The sequence below is a fragment of the Rhodotorula toruloides genome (assembly GCF_000320785.1).
Source record: "Rhodotorula toruloides NP11 unplaced genomic scaffold Scaffold1, whole genome shotgun sequence".
NCBI lineage: Eukaryota > Fungi > Basidiomycota > Microbotryomycetes > Sporidiobolales > Sporidiobolaceae > Rhodotorula > Rhodotorula toruloides.
Window position 1 is genome coordinate 452,357 of NW_015622961.1, and position 20,332 is coordinate 472,688.

General features: G+C 62.4%; 9 protein-coding genes across 9 annotated transcripts in view; 4 read left to right on the plus strand and 5 right to left on the minus strand.

Annotated features, from left to right (window-relative positions):
• Positions 1–77: 77 nt before the first annotated feature.
• On the minus strand, positions 78–2,698 carry RHTO_00180 (protein polybromo-1; the record flags this gene model as incomplete). The annotated part of the gene is made up of 7 exons (XM_016413864.1): positions 78–1,157; positions 1,218–1,449; positions 1,506–1,768; positions 1,824–1,936; positions 1,994–2,115; positions 2,196–2,326; positions 2,555–2,698. 7 exons carry the CDS (start codon positions 2,696–2,698, stop codon positions 78–80), a joined length of 2,085 nt encoding a protein of 694 aa, XP_016276871.1.
• Positions 2,699–3,039: 341 nt separating this feature from the next.
• RHTO_00181 (RAS small monomeric GTPase) lies at positions 3,040–4,432 on the minus strand (the record flags this gene model as incomplete). Its single annotated transcript, XM_016413865.1, has 8 exons — positions 3,040–3,141; positions 3,208–3,410; positions 3,475–3,584; positions 3,643–3,726; positions 3,831–3,832; positions 4,070–4,085; positions 4,159–4,259; positions 4,424–4,432. The coding sequence occupies 8 exons, from the start codon at positions 4,430–4,432 to the stop codon at positions 3,040–3,042; spliced, it is 627 nt and encodes a 208-aa protein (XP_016276872.1).
• A 400-nt stretch (positions 4,433–4,832) lies between these two features.
• Positions 4,833–5,837, minus strand: RHTO_00182 (uncharacterized protein; the record flags this gene model as incomplete). The annotated part of the gene is made up of 5 exons (XM_016413866.1): positions 4,833–5,213; positions 5,273–5,363; positions 5,424–5,503; positions 5,568–5,642; positions 5,709–5,837. The coding sequence occupies 5 exons, from the start codon at positions 5,835–5,837 to the stop codon at positions 4,833–4,835; spliced, it is 756 nt and encodes a 251-aa protein (XP_016276873.1).
• A 464-nt stretch (positions 5,838–6,301) lies between these two features.
• Positions 6,302–7,243, plus strand: RHTO_00183 (uncharacterized protein; the record flags this gene model as incomplete). Its single annotated transcript, XM_016413867.1, has 4 exons — positions 6,302–6,618; positions 6,684–6,789; positions 6,849–7,076; positions 7,184–7,243. 4 exons carry the CDS (start codon positions 6,302–6,304, stop codon positions 7,241–7,243), a joined length of 711 nt encoding a protein of 236 aa, XP_016276874.1.
• Positions 7,244–7,776: 533 nt separating this feature from the next.
• RHTO_00184 (DUF300 family protein) lies at positions 7,777–9,816 on the plus strand (the record flags this gene model as incomplete). Its single annotated transcript, XM_016413868.1, has 10 exons — positions 7,777–7,853; positions 7,908–8,068; positions 8,129–8,208; positions 8,264–8,399; positions 8,454–8,557; positions 8,614–8,792; positions 8,857–8,908; positions 8,969–9,025; positions 9,092–9,212; positions 9,281–9,816. 10 exons carry the CDS (start codon positions 7,777–7,779, stop codon positions 9,814–9,816), a joined length of 1,503 nt encoding a protein of 500 aa, XP_016276875.1.
• A 387-nt stretch (positions 9,817–10,203) lies between these two features.
• Positions 10,204–11,162, minus strand: RHTO_00185 (Globin domain containing protein; the record flags this gene model as incomplete). Its single annotated transcript, XM_016413869.1, has 5 exons — positions 10,204–10,421; positions 10,483–10,612; positions 10,674–10,710; positions 10,775–10,884; positions 10,974–11,162. The coding sequence occupies 5 exons, from the start codon at positions 11,160–11,162 to the stop codon at positions 10,204–10,206; spliced, it is 684 nt and encodes a 227-aa protein (XP_016276876.1).
• A 654-nt stretch (positions 11,163–11,816) lies between these two features.
• RHTO_00186 (nucleoporin Pom152) lies at positions 11,817–16,240 on the minus strand (the record flags this gene model as incomplete). Its single annotated transcript, XM_016413870.1, has 8 exons — positions 11,817–11,940; positions 12,014–13,037; positions 13,102–13,408; positions 13,466–13,638; positions 13,698–14,265; positions 14,322–15,624; positions 15,684–15,835; positions 15,893–16,240. 8 exons carry the CDS (start codon positions 16,238–16,240, stop codon positions 11,817–11,819), a joined length of 3,999 nt encoding a protein of 1,332 aa, XP_016276877.1.
• A 115-nt stretch (positions 16,241–16,355) lies between these two features.
• On the plus strand, positions 16,356–18,181 carry RHTO_00187 (negative regulation of gluconeogenesis; the record flags this gene model as incomplete). The annotated part of the gene is made up of 6 exons (XM_016413871.1): positions 16,356–16,418; positions 16,474–17,019; positions 17,078–17,323; positions 17,387–17,917; positions 18,009–18,098; positions 18,167–18,181. 6 exons carry the CDS (start codon positions 16,356–16,358, stop codon positions 18,179–18,181), a joined length of 1,491 nt encoding a protein of 496 aa, XP_016276878.1.
• Positions 18,182–19,425: 1,244 nt separating this feature from the next.
• RHTO_00188 (Hlh domain containing protein, transcription regulator) overlaps positions 19,426–20,332 on the plus strand; it is a gene marked incomplete at both ends in the record, with an annotated part of 1,276 nt that continues 369 nt past the window's right edge. The window contains one exon of the mRNA XM_016413872.1: positions 19,426–20,271. Within this exon, the coding sequence (XP_016276879.1) occupies positions 19,426–20,271 (846 nt within the window). The remainder of the gene's footprint in view (positions 20,272–20,332) is intronic.

Genomic DNA, 20,332 nt, shown 5'->3' on the forward strand with positions numbered 1-20,332 from the left:
ACAGATGATGCAACCAGCGTTTCCAGACAAGACGGTACTCCAGGACAACAAGACTTTTCCAATACTCCCGCTCCTCTTCACTTCGTCACAAACAGCCTGTACACCTCCTCCCCGCCTTCTTCGCCTGCAATCGCCACAGCCGGTCGCGCAACGACCTCGACGACGTTCAGCCCCTTGCGCGGTACGAGCGCATATCGAGTCGCGGACGAGGCGGAAGGCTGGACGGAGAGATCGCCTGCGATGGGTGCGGCTGGGAGATCCACGACGGGCGAGACGGTCGCGCCGGATGGACGTGCGGTCACCGTCACTTGCGGTGTGGGCTCGTAGCCGTTGGCATCTAGTCCCGATCCGTTCTCGACAGCTTTGCCCTTGCCCTTGCTTTTTGGCGAAGCAGGCGCGCCAGGCGAGCGGCGGAAGACGGGCGCGAGCTCGACTCGCTCGGTCGAAAATGGCACAGCCAGCGAGTGTTGCCGGACGGAGGAGTTGTCGAGGGTGACGGTCTTGCGAGTAGATTGCTTCGACGGCGATGAGGAGACGAGGGTGACTTCGAAGCGGGAGACGAGGGGGACTTCGCCGGCGAGGGGGGCGCGCGCGACGAGGCGCGAGACGGGAGCAAGGGTGCTGTTTGAGGCGGCTGGCGAAGGATGACCGTTCGCGCCGTAGCTCGCTGGACTTGCCATCGCAACATCGTGTGCGCCGAAGATGCCGGACGAGGACGATGCGAAACCCATCAGCGAGTTGGCCGTCGCGTTGAAGCTGGGTAGGGCGGGAAGACCGGTTGGCAAGGTCGGGCTGCCTTGCGGCGGATAGGCGGGCGCTGAAGGCGCGTTGACGGGTATGCCGGGTAACGCGTACGGGTCCGCCAGCGGGGTATCCTCGACCTTTGGCCGAAGCGGATCGACGATACCGACGGGTGCCACCGAACCCTGACGACTCTCGTCGTCGTCCATCTCTTCGTCCTCGTCCTGCTCGTACGCCTGTTCGTTGCCAGTCTCGGGCGACATGGTCGCCGTCGGGATTGCCGAGCTCTGTCTCCGTCGGCGAGCAGGCGGCTGAGGCGGTTGAGGCGTCGTCGTTGGAATGTCCTGGTCGACCTGGCGCTTGCGCAAGAGGGTGAAGCTCGGCGGCTGCTCCGACATAACCTCAGCGAAGTGTTGCTGCACGGTCAAGACGTTAGTCGAGACGAAGGAGGTCCAGGTGGTCGCAGCGGCACGCACCTGGAGGAACAGCGCGTCCTTCCAAATCCGCGAGCCCTCCTCGTTGTAGAACATGGCGTTCGAGAAGATCATGTTGACGTCGTCGACAAAGTGCTGAACGCCGTGATACGAACGCTTGTTGAGGCGCGAGCGGACGACTTCGAACGAGACGGGCCGGGGGATGACTTGGTAGTAATCCGGCCAGGCGTCGCGGTCGGGAAGCGTCATGAAGTTGTCGGCGTACGGTCGGCCGCTACGACAACCCGTCAGCATCGTTCATAAGTCTCGTAAGCGGGCGAGCGAACGCACTTCATGTCGACTGGCGCCATCGTCTCGTCCAGCTTCTTGAGCAACCACGTCTTCATCGCAATGCCTTTCTGCTTGTCCCCGCCTCCTCCTCCGCCGCCTCCGCCTCCGCCGCGGCCTCCGTCTTCCCTCTTCCTGCCGCTTCTCCTCGAGCTCCCCTCACCGTACGTCGGGTCCGAGTTCGGCCCAACAGATCCAGCTCGTCCAGTCTCCTCGTCGTCCTTGTCCTCGCCCGTCATGACGGCGTACGTGTCCTTCAGCAGTTTCTGCGCCAAAAGAGCGATCAGCTGGAGTGCAGGAATGACGAGGGGCCAGGCTTACGTGTTGCCGCTTCGCGTCGAGGAAGAGCGGCGAGCCCGGCGCGTTGTACCGTTTGGCGTTGACGTACATCTGATTGAAGTCGTTTCGAATCTCGCTCAGGCAGGTGTATCCCACTGCTCGAGAGACTGTCAGTTCGTGCAAGCCGTGCCAGCGAGGGAGCGGAAACGCACTCTGGTCCAGCTTCTCCTTGATTTCGGCGTACGAGATCGGCTTCTTGATCATGCGGTAGTAGTCGGGGTAGTCCTGCGGACTTGGCAGTTCTGCAAAGGCGTAGTACAGCGGCCTCGACGAGCTGCAGCGAGCGAAGGAGCAGGAACGCGAGGTCAACTTGGGAAGGCCGCCCTTGAGCGGGACAGGGAAGCGAGAACGCACTCGTGCGGGTCCTTCTGCGCCATCATCCGGTCGTACAGCTCTATCCCTTGCTCCTGCACGCGCTTGAAGCCCTCTGCATCGGTTGCGGGCACATTGGCGGGATTGGGCGACCCTGACCTCCCTGAGCGGAACTGTGAGGGCGACGACGCGCCAAGCGGGTCAGCGCGGGGTGCCCACCTCGTCCAGCAGCACCTTTCCAGTCCGCAGAGACCCCGCAAGACACCCGGCGCGAGCGAGGCGAGCCAGTTCGCCCGCGTTCCCCTCCTCCCGCCCGGCCAGCAACCCTCTCTCCCCGTCTCCTCGCCGCGCAAACCGCTCCTCCTCACGCGCAAAAGCAGCGAACAAGCCCCCGAACTCACGTCCAACGCGTTGCTCGTGCGCCGCCGCGTCCGCTCTCCATCGACGATGTTGTTGAGGTCGACCGCTCCCCGCACCCGTTTCTGCCGCGCCGTCGCTGCGCCCGCACCGCCGGGCATGGGAGTCGAAGTGCCAGCGTCGGACATGGAGGCGCGCGTAGCAAGCGAAGCAGTGCTGCAAAGGCCGGAGGAGTCCAGTGATCGCGGAATACAAAGTTGGATTAGGTCAAGTTGTATTCGATGTGGGTAGTCCTGGAGAAACGACCGAATTACAGGCAGTGCTAGTGGCGGCGACGAGAGGGAGAGAGAGAGAAGCAAGAGACACGCGCGGTAAGGGGAAGAAGAGCGGGCGGATAATAGGGTATCTCGAAGAGAGGGAGGGAGGGAAGGGGGCGAGAGAACGGCACAGATGGGTTGGGCGGAGGGAGCGAGGGTCAGGAAGGGTATGTAGTGCGAGCGCGTAAAGGGGCGAGAGAAGGGGAGCCCGTCTAAAGAATGACGCAGGAGCAGCACCCTGCCGAAGAGTGCTCCTCCTCCTTGAACTGCGCAGGCGTCGCTCCCGCTGCTCCCGGGCGGCCCGCCGCTTGCTCCTGCAGACGTCCAAGTGCAATCGCATCAGCTCGGCGAGCGGAAGAGGCAGACACGGCGAGACGCACCTTGTTGTACTTCCGGATCTCCCTCACGAGGTCAAAGAACGCCTGGTCGACGTTGAGCCTCCGCTTGGCCGAAGTCTCGATGAAGCGGCACCCAAAGTGCTTGGCGAGCTCGCGGCCCTCGTGCGTGCCGACCTGCCGCTCATACTCGAGGTCGGCCTTATTTGCGACGACGATGCAGGGGAAGTAGTCCTTGTCCTTGACGCCTGCGATTTGGGGGACTATCAGCTGGCCGAGCACAGGCGTACAGGAGAAAGCGGCGGGACGCACGGAGGATCTGCTGATGGAACGTGCCGATTTCGTCGAACGAGTTGCGCGAAGTGATCGAGTAAACCAAGAGGAAGCCCTCGCCCGTCCGCATGTACTGCTCGCGCATCGCACTGTATGTACTTCGTCAATAAACGCAGGTCGGCCGAAACGAAGTGGAAGGAAACGCACGAGTACTCCTCCTGGCCCGCCGTGTCGAGAACATCCAGCAAAGCGACCTCCTCGTCGATCATGCATTGCTTCCGGTACGAGTCCCTGCAGGTTCGAGAAGATTAGGCACGTTCGAGGCGAGCTGCGAAGGGAGAAAGCGGAGGGCGAAGAGGGAGTGGAGTGGAAGAAAAGGCGGGCGACAAGCGTACTCCTGCGGGAACGAATGAGCCGTCAGCACGCTGTTCTCTGTGCGGGAGACCTGTCTCCTCTTCTGCCCCGACTTCGGTCATAGTCCGCCTCGAGAAGATCGCCTCGACAGCCTTCTTCTCCTCGCGGTCAAGGGATGCGTCCGCCTGGCCCATCGTCACCATCAACCGCATTCCGACGAGAGCACCCAGCACCCCGCCCAACCGAGTAGAAGCGCAAGCGAGAGAGTCGTGCGACTGACAATAGTGGGGTCATACCTGCGCCAGAGGAAGAGGCGTCAGCGCCAGTTTCGTCTCGGTACGCGCAGACAAGCGAGGAAAGCCAACTCACTCGTCGACAAAGTGGCTCTGGATGAACTGGATTGTGAGGGCACTCTTGCCGACTCCACCGCCGCCGACCACCACGAGCTTGTACTCGCGCAAGAACTGGGCCTGCGGGGGGTGCGATCGGGTCAGCAGCCAGTCCATGCATCTTGTGCGACCGCGTTGCACCCGTGCGAGTGCTCATCGCGCCGCACGAGCGGGTGCTGGAGGCTGTTCGGGCCGCATGAATGGGCGAACTGGGGGGTGGTGCGCGGGTGGCCTGGGCTGCTCACCTTGGACATGGCTGGTGTGGGTGTTAGCTGTCAGTCTGTGGGTATCTGAGCAGGTCGAGCAGGAGCAGCAGCAGCGCCGTGCGAGCGAGTCGGCGGAGGGCGAGACGGTCGACGGCGAACGGGTCTCGCCCTTGTCCTCGAACAAACGACCACGCTGCCGACAAACTCACAGCTGGATGGCTGGACAGCACTCTACATAGACTGCACAGGCTCACTCTGGCTATCCAGACTGACCTGCGGTCGAAGCACGCTCTGCCGTGGATCGCTCAACTCGCTCACTTCTTGCGGACAATGTTGGCTGCCGTCTGCCAGCGCAGACGATTTCGTTCGGACAGCGTACGTGGAAGGACTCTCTCGCAGCTGTGACAGCGAGCGAGTTGACCGAGCGCTGGAATGGCACTGCGAGCGACTACACCTTCTCCTTCTCCTTCTCCTGCTCCGCCCTCCCCCCCTCCTCCCGCGCCCGCCACTTCTCCAAATTCGCCCTCGCCTCCTCGTCACTCCGCACAAAGTGCCGCTGAAACAGATCCTGCTGAAACCACACGATCTTCCCAAACGCCCTCAAGATCCTCATCTTCCTCTTACTTGACAAGTCCTCCCTCGGCATCTGCATCACGATACTCGTCACCGTGTCGTTGATCCAGGCGAGTGTGAGGGTGAGTTGCTGAAGGTCGACGACGAGAGGGTCTTTGTTCAGACGGTGCTTGAACGCGGGACGGCCGGTGTGCATCAAGCCCACGGCGTCGAGGTATTCCCAGAAGGCAGGAGAGGAGAAGTCGGCGGTCATGATCTGCCGGCACTCGGGGCTGTTCAGCTACGCTCGAAGGAATCGAGGAGCAGCCTGCACACCTTGGCCAGCCACATCGTGAGGAACTTCTTCCGCAGCTTCATCTGCGGATGCTCGAGCGTCAAGTCCTCCATCCTGCTCGCGAGGTCGCCTCTGCGCAAGCCTGCCTGTCAGCTCAGGCGGTCTTAGGGATCAAGTGGGATCGGGACGCACTCGAACCCTTCTTCACGCGCGAGGAAGACGGATTTGGTGTTGGAGAAGAGGAAGAGGTGTTCGTAGACACCGTCAACGATCTGTGCGGACAGTCCACGGTCAGCGATACCCTAGGGATGAGCAGTAGGCGACTGAGGAACGCACATCCATCGTGACTGGCAGGATAAGTGGAGCCGCCGCATGCAGGACGTCCTCGTCGTCCTTCGTGAACTCGATGAACTGTCCGGACAAGCAGCGAGAGCTTCAGTTGGTGTCTCCGACGCAGAAGGAGTGACGAGGCCGCACGTCGCGGTCGTAGGCGACGCGGTAGAGCAAGTCCGTGTTGAGACGGTCGCGGTCAACAACCTTGGGGGCAGCCATGACTCGCTTCTCGTGTCGGTGTGAGAAGAAAGAGAGAATCAGAAGGACGTCCATCGTCTGTCAGCTCGTCGCTAGCACCTGTGCTGCCATCAGGAAGGACAGAGGGGAGTGCGGAAGTTGCGCTGGCCTGAACGCTCGAGCGGGGGTTTTCGGAGGTATTCTGTCATCTCCCGGCGTCGATCTTTGACCTTTGCAGGGCTGTACAGAGCGCACAAAGTCATACGAGCGCAGTGAGGGGATGTTCTCTGCTGCTTGCGAAGGTCGTCTCCTCGTCACTTGGTGTCGTCGGAGAGGCGGTGCGCCGCGGACTCGCTTCTTTCCTTCCGTCTCGCATCGTCTTCCTTTCTCTCACGGCTGCCGTTTACGCTGGTTGAGCGCGCGCACACCTCGAGGACAAGATGCATTGGTCCCGTCCGCAACAATGAGGTCATCGAACCAAACAATCCAAGCGCGCGCTCGCCGTTCTTCTCGCTCTCCTCCCTCAGCACTTCTCTCGAGCTCACAAACACACTCAAACAATGGCTACCAACGCACCCGCATCGCAACAGACCGGCCTCGCCGCCGCCGCCGCCCAGCGCGAAGCAGCGATCGCTCCTTCCGCTCCCGCTGCGGTTGCGCCTGAAACCCATACCACCTCTGCCCCGCCCGAGAACGGCGGCGTCCCAACTGGCGCTACGCACGCCCCAGGCACTGGAGTCGCGGTAACGCACGGAGGACCGGTGGCGAACGACACGGGCGCTGGCGCACCTGCTGCTGCTGCGGGAACGACGGGCGCACACCATGTCCCTCAGGCCGATCCTGCTGCGTTGAAGGCGCAGGAGAAGGAGCACAAGCAGTGCGTTCCAACTCCTCCGCTTCGCTCGAGGCCGAACGAAAGTTGACGATCTTTGGCGACGACAGGCTTGAGAAGCAGCTTCACAAGGAAGAGAAGAAGGAGGAGAAGGTCGTTCAGCATGCGATGAAGGATGCGCAGAAGCAGGCTAAGCAGGAGAAGGCGGCGCTCAAGGTGCGTTCCATCCCGCTTTCTAGTCCGCAAGTTGCAGCTGATCCTCATGCGGCTCGCAGGCCGAGGCCAAGGCCCGCAAGCAGGTTGACAAGTACACGGCGAAGGAGATCAAGTATGCCAAGGGTCTCGCGCGCCAGCAGGAGAAGCACAACAAGATGGTCCAGACGCTCGAGAAGGCCAAGCACGACCTCGCGACCAAGTCGCAGGAGCGCGAGCGCATCATTGCCCTCCGCCAGCCGAAGCAGCAGACGCTCGAGCAGCAGAAGCACATCAAGGCCGAGCACGACGTGCGTTCAGTCGTCTCCTTTCCCTTCGTCCTCCGCTCTTCCTCCGCTTCTCCTCCGTCGTCCATGTCAGCCACTCAACTTCATACTGACTCGCTCCTCCCCTGCAGGCCGCCCGCAAGGCCCAGCTCGAGGCTACCGCACCTCACCCGACTGCCGCCGCCCACTGAACCCTCGTCTCCTCCCCGCCCGACCATACCAGCGCCTCGTCCTAGTACCCTTAACATTCGTCTCACCTAATCCTTGTGCTGTATGGCGATGTATTCCCGCTGCAACACGCTCTCGTCGACATTTCCTCCTCGACCGGCGCGATGAGACAGATCTTGCTGCGTTCTCCCTTCCGCTTGCCTGCGCTCTCCTCGCTCTCCTTTGCTTCCTGCGCACTGCTGCACTCGTCTTGAAGGATCTGGCGAGTCAGGCGACATCCAGCCAGCGCGACCCGTCTCCGCTCCGTGATCTCGAACCCCGCCTCGTCGACCAGCCTCTCCGGATTCAGCGGCGAGCTCCTTCGCCTCGCTCGTCTCGCAGCGCTCTCTACGCCTGTTCGGCAGCTTGCACTTCCTCATCCACCTCAGCGACCCACTCAGCCAGGCTCGCAGCTAGCTGCCTCTGCGACCGCCCTCCTCGCCTGCACCGCCGCATCCCCTTTCGCGATTTCGCAGCCACCTTACGACTCCTCCTTTCGCCTGATTACTCGACCACGATGAGCAGCTACTTCAACTCGACCTGTCCGGTGGAGAACACGGCGGCGATAGACCAGTCGAGCTTCTGGGACGGACGGTTCGTTCTCACTCCTCCTCTTTCACGAGGACTCGCTGACCCCTCCTCTCGCAGCTGGGACGCCCACGAGATCGGATGGCTCATTGCAGGCGTCACTGCCGCCGTCTCGACCGTCATCACGTTCTACAACGTCTGGCTGCACGCACGCAACTACTACAAGCCAAAGGAACAGCGGCAGGTCATCCGCATCCTCTTCATGCCCGCCGTCTATGCGGGTGCGTTCCACTCGCTTCGGGCGTGATGAGCTGGCATGCTGACGGGCGTGCGTTTCTCAGTCGTCTCCTTCTTCTCCTACCGCTTCTTCCGCGCCTACACCTACTACAGCGTCTCGGTCGTGGCCTACGAGTCACTTGTCGTGCGTACTGTCCACCCTCCTAATTCCACTCGAGGCTGACCGGTCGTTCCCGCAGCTCGCCGCCTTCCTCATGCTCCTCCTTCAATACATCGGCCAATCCACCGAAGAGCAGAAGGCGATCCTGCGCGACAAGGAGAAGCGCAAGATTCCCATTCCGTTCTGCTGCATCCGCTTCCGCCCGAGCAAGCCTTGTACGTCTGCCTCGATCGATCGCTGCAGACGGAGCTGACAGCCGAGTTGCGCAGACTTCCTCCATGCCCTCAAGTGGTCCGTCTTGCAGTACTCGCTGCTTCGTCCGACGATCTCTATCATCTCCATCATCACCGAAGCATTCGACAAGCTCTGCCCCGTCCGTCTCGCTTCCACTCCCGCCCCGAATTGCGCTGACAGGAACCTGTCGCCCAGAACCAATATTCGGTCTACTTTGCGGCGGTCTACCTCGACGCCATTGACTTTGTCTCGATCTCGGTCGCGCTGTACGGCTTGATCGTCTTCTATGCGCTCGTCAAGGAACGCCTGGCTGGCAAGCGCCCGCTCGCCAAGTTCTTGTCCATCAAGATCGTCGTCATGCTGCTGTTCTACCAGTGCGTCGCGTCTCTGCATCTTCTCTGCAGCGTTGTCGCGCTAACTCGGATCTCTGCTCCCCAGGTCCTTCGTCTTCTCCATCCTGCAGAGTCACGGAGTCATCAAGGGAACCGACGTGCGTTTGCTGTCTATCCGCTCGCTCTATAGACGTTGCTGAACCTGCTGCTTGACGCAGTACTGGACGTCGACGAACGTCGCGGATGGCCTCGCCGCCCTTTGCGTCTGCTGCGAGGTGTGTCTCCGCCGCGCGGTCTGCGTGCCGTAGACTGGGCTCACTAACGCTTCTCGTCGTGTGCAGATGGTCATCATGTCGCTCGTCTTCGGCTGGGCCTTCACGTACAAGGAATACGCGCCCTTGCGCCCGAAAGGAGCGCCTCACACGAGCGTCTTCCGCTCCATCATGCACTCGTTCAACTACTGTGCGTCGCACGTCCTAGTCAACCTTACTGTGCTCATTTCGTTGACGCTCGAGTCGTTCCTGCTGCAGACGACTTCCTCGTCGAAGGCGGCCGCGGCATCGCCTTCGCCTGGGCCTTCATCCTGCGCAAGCCCGGCACACACGCCGGGAAGAACACCCGTGCAAAGCTCATCACCGCCGCACACGACAGCCCCAACGCGCAGTACGGGTTCGATGTCGGTGCGGCGTTTGCGGGAGTGGAGAGGGACGAGGTGATGCCGTTTGGGATGGCCGGGAAGGGCGCGCCGATGGGTGAGAAGGCGGAGTTGGCGGAGAGTCACGTGCCGCTATCGCCGAGGATCGGGCAGGAGCAGTATCACATGGCTACGTACGAGACGCGCGGAGGAGCGGCAGACGAGCGGGAACCGGCAGTCGTCCCGCCTGCATCGTTCGGTCGCCAAGCAGCGACGGACGACCAGCCGTATGCTTCGAGCCACCCTTACGCAGGCGAACGAGGCGCCGAGAACCGCGCGGATCGTCAAGGACCGGCGGTCGAGGGACGGGATTTCGTCGCGCATGAGATGCCGCTGCCGGGCTCGCCGCCCCAGCCGCACGAGCGGCAGTAGGCGTCGAGGAAGGAAGTGTAGGAAGAGTCGAGCGATAGAGGCGGAGGCGAGGGTTAGGAGAATCATTGCATCTGCGCGGCTGCTTCAATCTTGCGCCTATACCCCGCTCTGTTGTAGCGTCTTGAGCATGTATCATCGCTTCCATCATTCACTGTGTCTTGCGACGTGAGTGACGAGACGGGGAATCGGGAGGGAACGGAGAGATGCATGCGATTCGGAGGTTCTAGTCTACAAAAAACAGGCTTTAGGGTGTAAGGGGCCCAGCGTGTCAGGGTAAGCGCGGAGGAACAGACAGTGGAAGCATCTAGAGAAGAGGAAGAGGGAGAGAAACCGGACCGCCCTCCGGTAACTCGAAGTTCGGGAAATCAGCGACGCCCGAGGACTTCCTTAGGCCGACGGGTCCTCAGTCTTGGCCTTGAGGGTCGCCGCCGCAAGTTCCTCGTCGCTCTTGGCGTAGTACTTGACCCACAGGTCGTTTTGGCACCAGATGAGCTTGTTGAACGCGCAAATGATGTCCTGCTTTTTCTGCAAGTCGGCAACGTCGTTGTCGAGCGCCATGACAGCCTTGATCACGACGTCGATGACCCAGCCGAAGAGGAGAGCGGCTGCGAAGCGAGCAAAAAACTGTCAGCGACGCCAGGGGAGATGCAAGACGGCTCGACGGACCAGGCTGGAGGTCGACGACGAGCGGCGCCTTGTTTGCGCGGTGCTTGAACGCCGCCTGGCCAGTGTGCATGCGCGCGACCTTGTCGAAATACTCCCAGGTCGCAAACTTCTCAAAGTCCGAGGTGAAGCACTGCGCGCTCAAATCGTCAGTACACGCTTCCGAGACAAGCGAGGGAGAGTATGAGACGCACCTTGGTGACCCAGTTGACGAGGAAGGACTTGCGGAAGCTAGGAAGGGAGAGAGAACAAGGTCAGCGGATTCTTTCAGTCGGGCGATATGAGCTGCACGCACGCGATCTGGGGGTCGTCGAGCGTGAGCTTGTCAAGCGTCGTAGCGTGCTCGCCCTCGAAGCCGACGTTGCGCTTCAGGAAAAAGGATGCGGTGTAGTCGAAGCGGAAGAGCTGTTCGAGGAGGAGGGCGAAAGGTCGGCGCCGTCAACACAGTGATACCCTTCCGGTCGCGAGTCGTCGACAACGAGGCTGCAACGCACCTGCACGTAGACCTGGTCGACGACGGGCTTGACCAGGGGAGCAACGACGCTGGCGACAGAGTTGAGGGTCTTGCCGCTCTCCTCGTCGAATCGGAGGAAGTCGCGGCTGAAGGTGACGCGCTGCTCGAGGTCGTCGCGGATGAGGTCGCGGTCGTAGTGCTTGAAGGGGCAGGAGGCGCTTGCGGACATGGCTGAATGCGATAAAGGGCTGCGAGCGTCGGCGGTGGCTGGGGTCAACGGAGGGTCGGCGGAGGGTGGCTGAGTCTAGCGGTGGTCAATCGGTAGCAGTGGATGTGACTTGTCGAGCAAGAGTGCAGAAGGAGGGAGAGAAGCGAGAGAGAGAGCGCAGCAAGAAGACCAACCGCGAGTCGGCCGGGTTCGCCTCGCTCCCTCGCGCTCCCAAACCTGTCGGGCGCTTCCGTAGAACACGGTGCGAGCCAATGGCGCACACGCCGAACGAGCCTCGAAGACCCAGTCCTCTCGCCTGTCCGAGTCCGTCAACGGAGCGACATCGACAAAAAGTTTGCTCGTGTCGGCAACAGGCAGAAAGCGAGGTAGGAAGCGCGGATTGCGTCGACGACAGCAAACGACGGAGCTAGAATGACAGAGCAAGCGTCGCGGAGAGCAGAGGCGAGCTCGCGGAGAGCAGCGCCGGTGGCAGCGTCGCAGCGACTTCGCAGAAAGCGGGCGATCACCTTGTTGCGAAGTCCGAGCGAGCCGACCGCGGCCGGACAGGAGGAGGCTCAACGGGCGGGGGTAAATTGCTCCATGTACGGGTTATGCGGGGGTATGCAAGCGGACACAGGAAAGGAGGAGAAGGCCCGAGCGAGTCGGCGGTGGTGGCTACGCCTTGACGACCGCGCTTCCTCGGCTCGGTGGATACGCGCAGTACTTGTCCTGGATGAACGAGACGGACCACGTCCCTTCCTGCGACGTGAAGATCGAGTACTGGTTGTCCTCGATGCCGCTGCGAGCAGAGAGAAAAGCGAAGGACAGGGTCAGAACCGAGGTCAGCACGGCCGGAGGGAAAGCGAACGCACGTCACGGTGTGCGTCTCGAGCACCGTCCGGTCCTTGCTCCGGTCCTGCGCCGCCCGCCGACTGTACGTGAACGAGAACGGCGGCGTGCCGGTGAAGCTGAAGACGATCTCGGTCTGCTCGCCCTCGCGGATGTCGACGACGTACGAGTCGCCGGTGTGGACGCGCGCTGACGGGATCGGGTGGATACGCTTGACAATGTCGACCTGGTTCGAGCGACATTGGTCTTCGCCGTGTCCGACCGAGACGACCTTGAAAATCCCGGGCGAGGCGGCGACGCGCTGGAACTTGCCGCTCGTGAGAGGGACAGAATGCTGCTTGCCGTCGAACTCGTACTTGACGGTGAAAGGCGGCGAGCCCTGCACGACGAAGTCGAGGAAGTCGCCGACGCAGTGGTCCTCTTGCGCCGAGACGGGCGTAATGGTGGCGATTTCGGCGACGGGAATCGAGACGGACGTCCGCTTGGCGGAGGGAGCGGGAACAGACGGGTCAATGAGCGTTTCGCAGCCATTGGCGTCCTTGACACGGCGGAGGAGGACGCTGTGAGGTTGCGCCTTGTGCAGGCTGTACGGAAGCGAGACCGGCCACGAGTTCGACTGGATCAAGGGGACAGTGTAGCGCTTCGAGTTGCGGTGACCATCCTCGCGAACCTCGAGCTCAAGCTCGAAGGGCGCCTGGCCGACAAGATCGACGACAAGGTCGTCCGAGCCGCGAGAGGCGAGTTCGTCGTTGACGCAGAAGCCCTGCTTGGCTCCATGGGCGAACGAAGCGCTCGGCAAGTCGAAGACGTCCTGCTCGAGCCGCACGACACCCGCCTTTCCGCCAGCCGGAGCTCCCAGACCCGCCGCGTTCGGCTCGGTGTAGAGCGCGTCGCCGACGCCGGTGAAAGTGTACGAATGGTGTCCTGGCGTCGCGGTGTAGAGCGTGAGGTCGGCGCGAGACTGGATCGCCTGCAGCGAGTGCTGGCGAGTCTCGCCGTGGTGCGAGCCCTTCTGCAGCGTGTAGAAGGCCTTGAACGGCGCTTTGCCTGCGTAGAGTGAGCATCAGATCGATTAGGATAGCCTATGAGAGCGTGAAAGACTGGGGCGCACCCTCGAACAAGACGGGAATCGAGTCGGCCGCGTTCGCGCACACTCCCCTCCTCACGATGCTGCCATTCCTGGCGACCTTTCCGACGCTCTCGTCCAGCCGCAGCTTCGGCCTCGGCAGCGTCTGGACCGTCCACTCAGGCTCGGAGACGTCGCCTGGGCAGTACTTGTCCCGCACGCTGAGGAGGCGGTAGGTGCCAGGGACGGCTGAGCGAATGTTGATCTCGGCGTTGGCTTGGTGCGCGACGAACGAGACAGGGTCGACTGTTCGGCCGGCGATGGAGGGAGGCTGGTAGGTGATCGTCCAGGGCTACGAGCGAGAGAAAGGTGAGCGAGACTTCGAGGGCCTCGAGGCGAAAGGACTCACTCCTTCGCCGGTCAGCCGCAGCGGAATCTTCGCCGTGTCGTCGTCGCGAATGAGCACCGAACGCGTGCCCTCAGCGCCGTGGAAGCGTGCAGTCGGCTTGGTACGGCGAACCTCGACGACGAGATCGCTGACGGTAAGCGGTCGACGGCAGCCGTTTCCGTCACGAACACTCTCTACGAAATCAAGGCGGTCAATCAGAAGCAGCGGAACAAGGGGGACAAGGGAGACGTACCGAGCGAAAGCGCGAACTGGCCACCCTGCTGGGCGATACCCTTCGGGATGTCGATGTCGATGACATGCGGCGACTCGGTGATGCCGGTGATGGCCTGTGACGGAGAGCCAACAACCGAGTACTCGATGTCCCACGGCGCCTGTCCGACGAGCTCGACTTCGACCTGGACCGTCTCGCCCTCGCAGCTGTGCACGGTCTTGCCCTTGTCCGCGTTCTTCCACTTGGCGTCGCCAACGACCGGAATCTTCTGCCACTTGGCATAGCTCGCTTGGGGCGGGAGCGGAAGGTCCTTGTAGAACGCGTCGTCGACCTTGACGAAGCGGTACTCCCACTCGCCTGGACCGGGTTCGAGGCGAAGCTCGTCGCGCGAATGCAGGACGCGACGGGTGTGGCGGGTTGAGCGAGGCGAGCCGGGACCGGAGAGACGAGTGACGGTGTAGTGGACGGTGAAGGGAGGTGCGCCGGTGAGGTGGAGGTTGGCGAGGACGCCAGTCTCCGAGTTGCAGACGTCGTGCAGAGGCGAGAAGGAGGTCGAGAGCGTCGGCGTTGGCTGGACGACGACGGTGCACTGCAGGAGAGCGGGTCAGCTGGACTCGAGCCACGGAGGGAGCGAAGCGAACGCACAGCATTCGGGACAAGGACCGCTCCGCCGCAGTACTTGCTCTTGACACTGAGGATCTCGTACGTGCCCGCCTGGTCGACCTCGATCTCCGCCCTCGCTCCACCCGTCGTGATTAACCTCGTCCATCCCTTCTTGCCCGCTTCCTCGGGCGTGAACTTGACCTGAACCTTGAACCTCGGTCCTTCCGCTCCCGCCGACCTTGCATCCGCCAACTCCTCGTCGATGTCCGACAAGCGCATCTGCAGGCGCTTCTTGCCGCCCTTGAGGAGGTGGACGTCCTCGCCCTTTGCGCATTCGCCGATGAAGGCGACTTCAGGCGGGCGGTGGACGACGACCGAGCGCGAGGGGATCGTCCCGTCGATGAGGAGGTGTCGAGACTTGCCGACGTCGATATACGAGATCTCGTTCCCGTAGCCGTCCTTAACCGAGTCGAGGTAGAACGTAGTCCGCCCTGGCCGGGAGAGCGAGACGTTGACTGGGACGGGCACGACCTCGTTCGCCGATCCCGCATGGACGATCCCCTCGAGCGCCTCGTCCCGCCTGAAGCCCTTCTCCGCATCACCCTCGCGCGAATGCCACTTGATGCTGAGTGGCTCACTGCCGCTTACGACAAGTCCGAGCGGCCAACTCGCGGCAACGCCCTGGTTAGGGACAAGACAGCGGTGCTCCTCCTCCTGTCCCTGGTACCCGAGCGTAGTCGGGGCAAGCGAGAGACCCGCTGAGGGACACCGAACGATCCGCGTCTCTTCGAAAGCGAGAACAACCGTTCCTGCGTCCGACGATGCTGATCCTGCTGAAGGCGGAGGCGAAGTTGCTCGTTTCCGGCGGATCTTGACAGTGTGGCCGTCCTTGTCGAGAACCGAGTCGAGACGAATCGAGCCTGTTGAGGAGATGGGAATGTAGTAGAGCGTCTCAGTCGAGGCAAGGCCGAAGGGGTCGGATGCGGAGGGTCGGGAAGGGGAAGAGTCGGAGGGAAGGCGATGGCGGAGCGCTTGGGAGGAAGAGCGCTGCGAAGAGGGGACGAGCGACCATTCTGCTGCGAGAGCGAGCTCGTCGTCCTCCTTTGACTGGATCGTCGATTCGCTGCCGCGGTGATGTTGCAAGGGATGCGCATGGCGGACGAGCGACGCAGCCGAGACAGTGTACTGATGAGATGTAGGAGGGTCGTCGAAGGAGGTGAGGTTGTAAGTGACTTTCGACGGCACGGTGTTGTTGAGAACGAGGGGGACGAGAGTCGGATCAGATTTGGAGGAGCGGGAAGGATGCCGGCAGTAGATGGTAGAGAGGGGGTTGAGCATGGCCGTGCTGCGCGAGCGTTCTTCAAGTCAGCTTCATGTCCTCGTGGAGCAGCAAGCTTGACGTACGAGACGGCGAGGATGTGGACGGTATACTGTCCACCAAGATGCGCCTTGTCATTACCGACAACAGCCGCTAGCCGCACCGAATGCTCGTCGGTCGACAATGACCGTGTCAAGAAGCCCTTGACGAGGGCTGGCATGAAAACGGACGCCGTGAACTGCGCGGTTGATCGAGGTCAGCCTGCGGAAGCGGAGGAGGAGGAAGTCGCGCGTACCGTCCACCGCCCGAACAGGGCATAGTCCAGCCCTACCAAGACCGCTCTCAGCATCCATCGCGCCTTCCAGCCCCAGTCTAGCCGTGGCACCCTGAGCCAAGCGACCGTCGTCACGAAGACCAAATCGACCGCAACCCACTTCCACAGCAGCCAGTTGAGCGGCAGCTCATCCGCGAGTATTGGCGGCGCATCGGACTGTGGTAGAAGTGCGTCGGCGAGCTTGTAGGCTGTGAGGAGGGCGAGGAGCGATGTCACAAAGAGGCGTTGCTGAGGGGCATCGAGGAGGTAGTTTGGGATGCGCGGTTGAGGTGGAGGAGGTCGCTCCTGCGCTTGTGGACCTGCTACCATCCCTGCAGCCTCTTAAATTAGCAAAGCAGCGCAGTCGGCGTGAGCGGGAGATGCGAACCGTCTCTTCATCTCTCCCGCTCATTTGCACCCGCTCAAACTCTCGCTGTGCGCCAGGATGAGCAGCAGCAACAAGCTCGTGCCTGAACAAGTGCTCCTGCTCGAGCAGGCGACGCTCAAGGTTTGTCCTCGCTCGCTTCTCTCCCCACCCGCTCGCTGACCGTCATCCCTCCCAGGCGCCGCTCGACAACCTCCGACGGCTGCAAAAGCAGACGCAGAAGACCTACGAACACAACTTGAACCCGTCGTCGACGTTCCAGAAAGACCTCGATGCGCTCCTCCGCTCCGCCGCCTCGTCGTCCGCTTCGCTCGACCCCTCGACACAAGCCGAGGTGCTCAAATCGGTCGACTCGATGCTCGCTCGGATGCGGACTTTGAAGCGCAAGCTGAGAGACTTGAAGGGCCAGAACGACAAGGCTGTTCGGGTTGTCCAGACTCGGCTGGACCACCTCGCTGCCTTGCCAGAATCAATGGACAGTCCCGCCTACAGTCCATGGGCGCGCAAACGCCTCGCACACCAACTGGTCGACTACTTTCTTCGCTCTACGCCGCCGCTGAAGGAGAGTGCGAGGGAGTTGGCGCGCGAGGAGGGCATCGAGGAGTTGGTCGATACGGAGGTTTGGGACGAGTTGGGACGGGTTGAGAAAGGGTTGGAGGAGAAGAGGCTCGATGAGGTGCTTGCGTGGGTCGGGGAGAACCGCACGGCACTCAAGAAGCTCAAGGTGCGTAGCGGTACGGTCTCTTTGCAGACTCGCGAAGCTGACGACTCACGCCGCGCAGTCCCCACTCGAATTTACGATCCACCTCCAAGCGTACATCGAGCTGTGCCGCGCACGAGACGCGGTCTCGGCGATCGCCTACGCGCGGAAACACCTCTCTCCCGCAACTGCCGCCGAACTCGAGACTTCGGGCCCGTCGGGCGACGAGGGCGCAGATGGCAGCGGAAAGGGCTCGTTGATGAGCGAGTTGAGTAGGGCGATGGCGTTGCTTGCGTATCCGCCCGACACGACGTGCCGAGTCTACCAGGTGCGTTCCTTGCTCCCTTTTCCCTACTCCTTCTCGCTCACCCGCTCATCGCTCGCGGCGCAGGACCTCTACTCACCTCTTCGCTGGGCCCACCTCCGCTCCCTCTTCCGCACGACCTTCCTCACGCTCCACTCACTCCCCTCGATCCCCCTCCTCCACATGTCGCTCCAAGCAGGCATCGCGTCGCTCAAGACTCCCATCTGTTGTCCCGTACCGAGTGGGACGAAAACTGCTCCGCCGAGTGCGTGGCCGTTGGGTGGAGTCAAGGGGCTGAGGACGAGCATCACGCCGGACGGGGAGATTGTCTTTTCCACCTCAGGCGGGTCGGGTGCCGATTCGCCGTCCCTCACCGGGACGAACGGGGCGACCCAACCCCCGGTCCACACCCTCGAAGGTTCACCCTCCCCAAACTGCCCGCTCTGTTCCTCCCCGCTCTCAGCACTAGGCCCGGACGTCCCCTACTCTCACCACGTCAACTCGACGATCGTGTGTGGGATCACGGGGAAAGTGGTTGAGGGCGATGGAGGAGAGGGAGGACAGTTGGTGGCGCTCGTTAGTAGGGTTACGGGTGAGGGGAGGGTGTATTCGAAGGAGGTGCGTTGCGCCGTCTCTCTCTCTTCTTTCGCCTCACCTCTTCGCGCCGCTGGGAATGGTGGGCTGATGAGAAGTTTGTGCTTCGGCGCAGGGACTCGCACTACGCGCGTCGCAGCATCCCGAGGGCAAACTGATCGACCCCGCGACGGGCGAGGTGTTCGAGTGGGACGAGTTGAAGAAGGTGCGTTCGCGCGACAGCATTTCTCTTCTCTTGCAGGATACTGACGCTGGTTGTGTCGGTGGACGCAGGTGTTCATCTCGTGATGCTCGCTCCCTCGTCACACGACACACTCCTCTCTCCTCTCCTCCTCGCTCTTCTCGACTCGCCTCCATTTCTTCGATCCGTTGTTGTCGCCTCTGCTGCTCGTCTCTCTCTCTCTCTCATGCAACGCTCTCTCGACCCTGTTCGCTCTCTTCGGATAGACACCGAGCCGCTCCTCCTCTTGGCCAGGATGAGCTGATAGGACTCTGAGTTTGCGAGCGAGATGGGAGCAGCTGACCCAATGGATCCACGGGCGGAGAGGAGAGGGGCTCTGCTTGTGTGCGTCATGGAGGGGAGTGAGCGGGGCGGAGCAGAGAGGGGTGAGCGATGGCTAGGGAGCAAGCAGGAGGAGTCGACAGAGTTGATAGAGCTGCAAATTGCAGAATACGGGTGGTGCTTATCTCCTCTGTAATGCGGAGTAGAGCTCTGGGGTAAGGAGAGCTGGAGCCGTGGCGTTGTCGCCGAGGGCGCTCCTGCTCCTCTCTTGTCTTCTCCAGCTGCGAACCCCCCTCCTCCCCTTCCTCCCTCCCTCTCCCAGGTCACACAGGTGCACGCTGAGCCAAGGTACGCAGCCCACCCACTCCCACTCGCCTTGCCCGCACCTCGAAGCGACACCCTCGACCTCGCCAGCCAATCACACCGCACCGCCCAACTCGCACCCCTCGCTCACACACGGCGATACTGACACTGTTCTACGACGCAATGCAGCTCGCGAACCTCGACTTGACCCAGGCGAACCCAACCCCCTCCCCTCTCCCCTCCGCCCGCCCGCCGCCGCCGCCAGCCTTGACCCGCCAGCAACCCCCTTCGCGACCGCCTCGTCTCCCCCGCGTCCATACACCCACCCACCGATTCCCAAGGGGCTCACCTATCTGCGCGACTACGAGTCTGCTGCCTTTGGTGCCCGCTCTTCTCCCTCTTGCGTGCGTTGGGACCCTCGTTCAGTCCTCCTTGCTCGGACCGATTCCTTGTCTCAGCCCGGAGCCGTGCCTTGAACGCATTCGGGGCGCTGTTCGTCGGCGATCTCTTCTCGCACGACCACGACCACAACCACGATGAAGAGCGTAACGACGAAAGTACTGACAACGTCTCTACACGCCATGCAGAACCCGCCTCACCCCGCCTTCCACTCGCCTCCAAAAACCCACTCCCCGCTGTCCTTCTCACTTCCGGGCAACTCCCCCTGCACGACCCACTCGCTCTTATCGCACGGCTTTCTTGACTGAAAGACGCGCACACCACCACCATGACCGCCCCGCAAGACCACCCCTACGGCTTCTCGCCCTCGGCCGCCTCGGCCGAATTCGACGACCAGTTCGACCCGCTCCAGTTCGACGACGACGAGTACGCGCTCGACGGCGACGATGCAGACGACTGCTTCGGCGCGCTCGGCGGGTCGTTCACGACCTCGGCGTCGGCCTCGTCCGTCGCTTCTTCCCAGGCTGGAGGAGGAGGAGTCGGCAAGAAGGCGCGCGCCAACAACCGCAAGGGACCGCACAACGCCGACAAGCGCGCGACGCACAACGCCGTCGAGCGCAAGCGCCGCGAGTCGCTCAACACGCGCTTCCTCGACCTCGCCAAGGCCCTCCCGACCATGCAGCACATCAAGCGCCCTTCCAAGGCCGTCATCGTCACCAAGGCGCTCGATTACGTCTACGACTCGCTCTTGAGGGAGCGCGCTCTCGTCGAGGAGAACAACCAGCTCCGCGTCGAGGTCGATGCGCTCAGGGCCAAGTTGGGACTGCCGAGTCTTCCCCCGCCCAAGCCCCTCCCCGAGTGCAGGCCCGCGACGCAGTCGACTTTGAGGAGATCGAAGAAGGTCCTCATGGCCGGCTCGGCGCGCAAGGAGGACCTCGTCCCCGTCGCCGTCAAGCAGGAGCCCGCTCCAGCTTCGGCCTCGGGCAACCTCCCCACCCCGCCTACCGCCTCGCCCTCGACTCCGCCTATCCCGTCGCCCGCTTCGTACGCGCCCGCTCTGAGCGCCAGCCCGTCCGCCGCGTCGATCCCGTTCGACTCGACGCAATCGACGCAGCAGCAGCAGCACCAGCACCAACCTCCGACGTTCCCCCCTTCGCTCTTCGCCAACACCGCCGTCCCAACTTCGGCAGCGGACCTCACGGGGCCTCTCACCTCGCCGCTCGACGCCGCCGCCG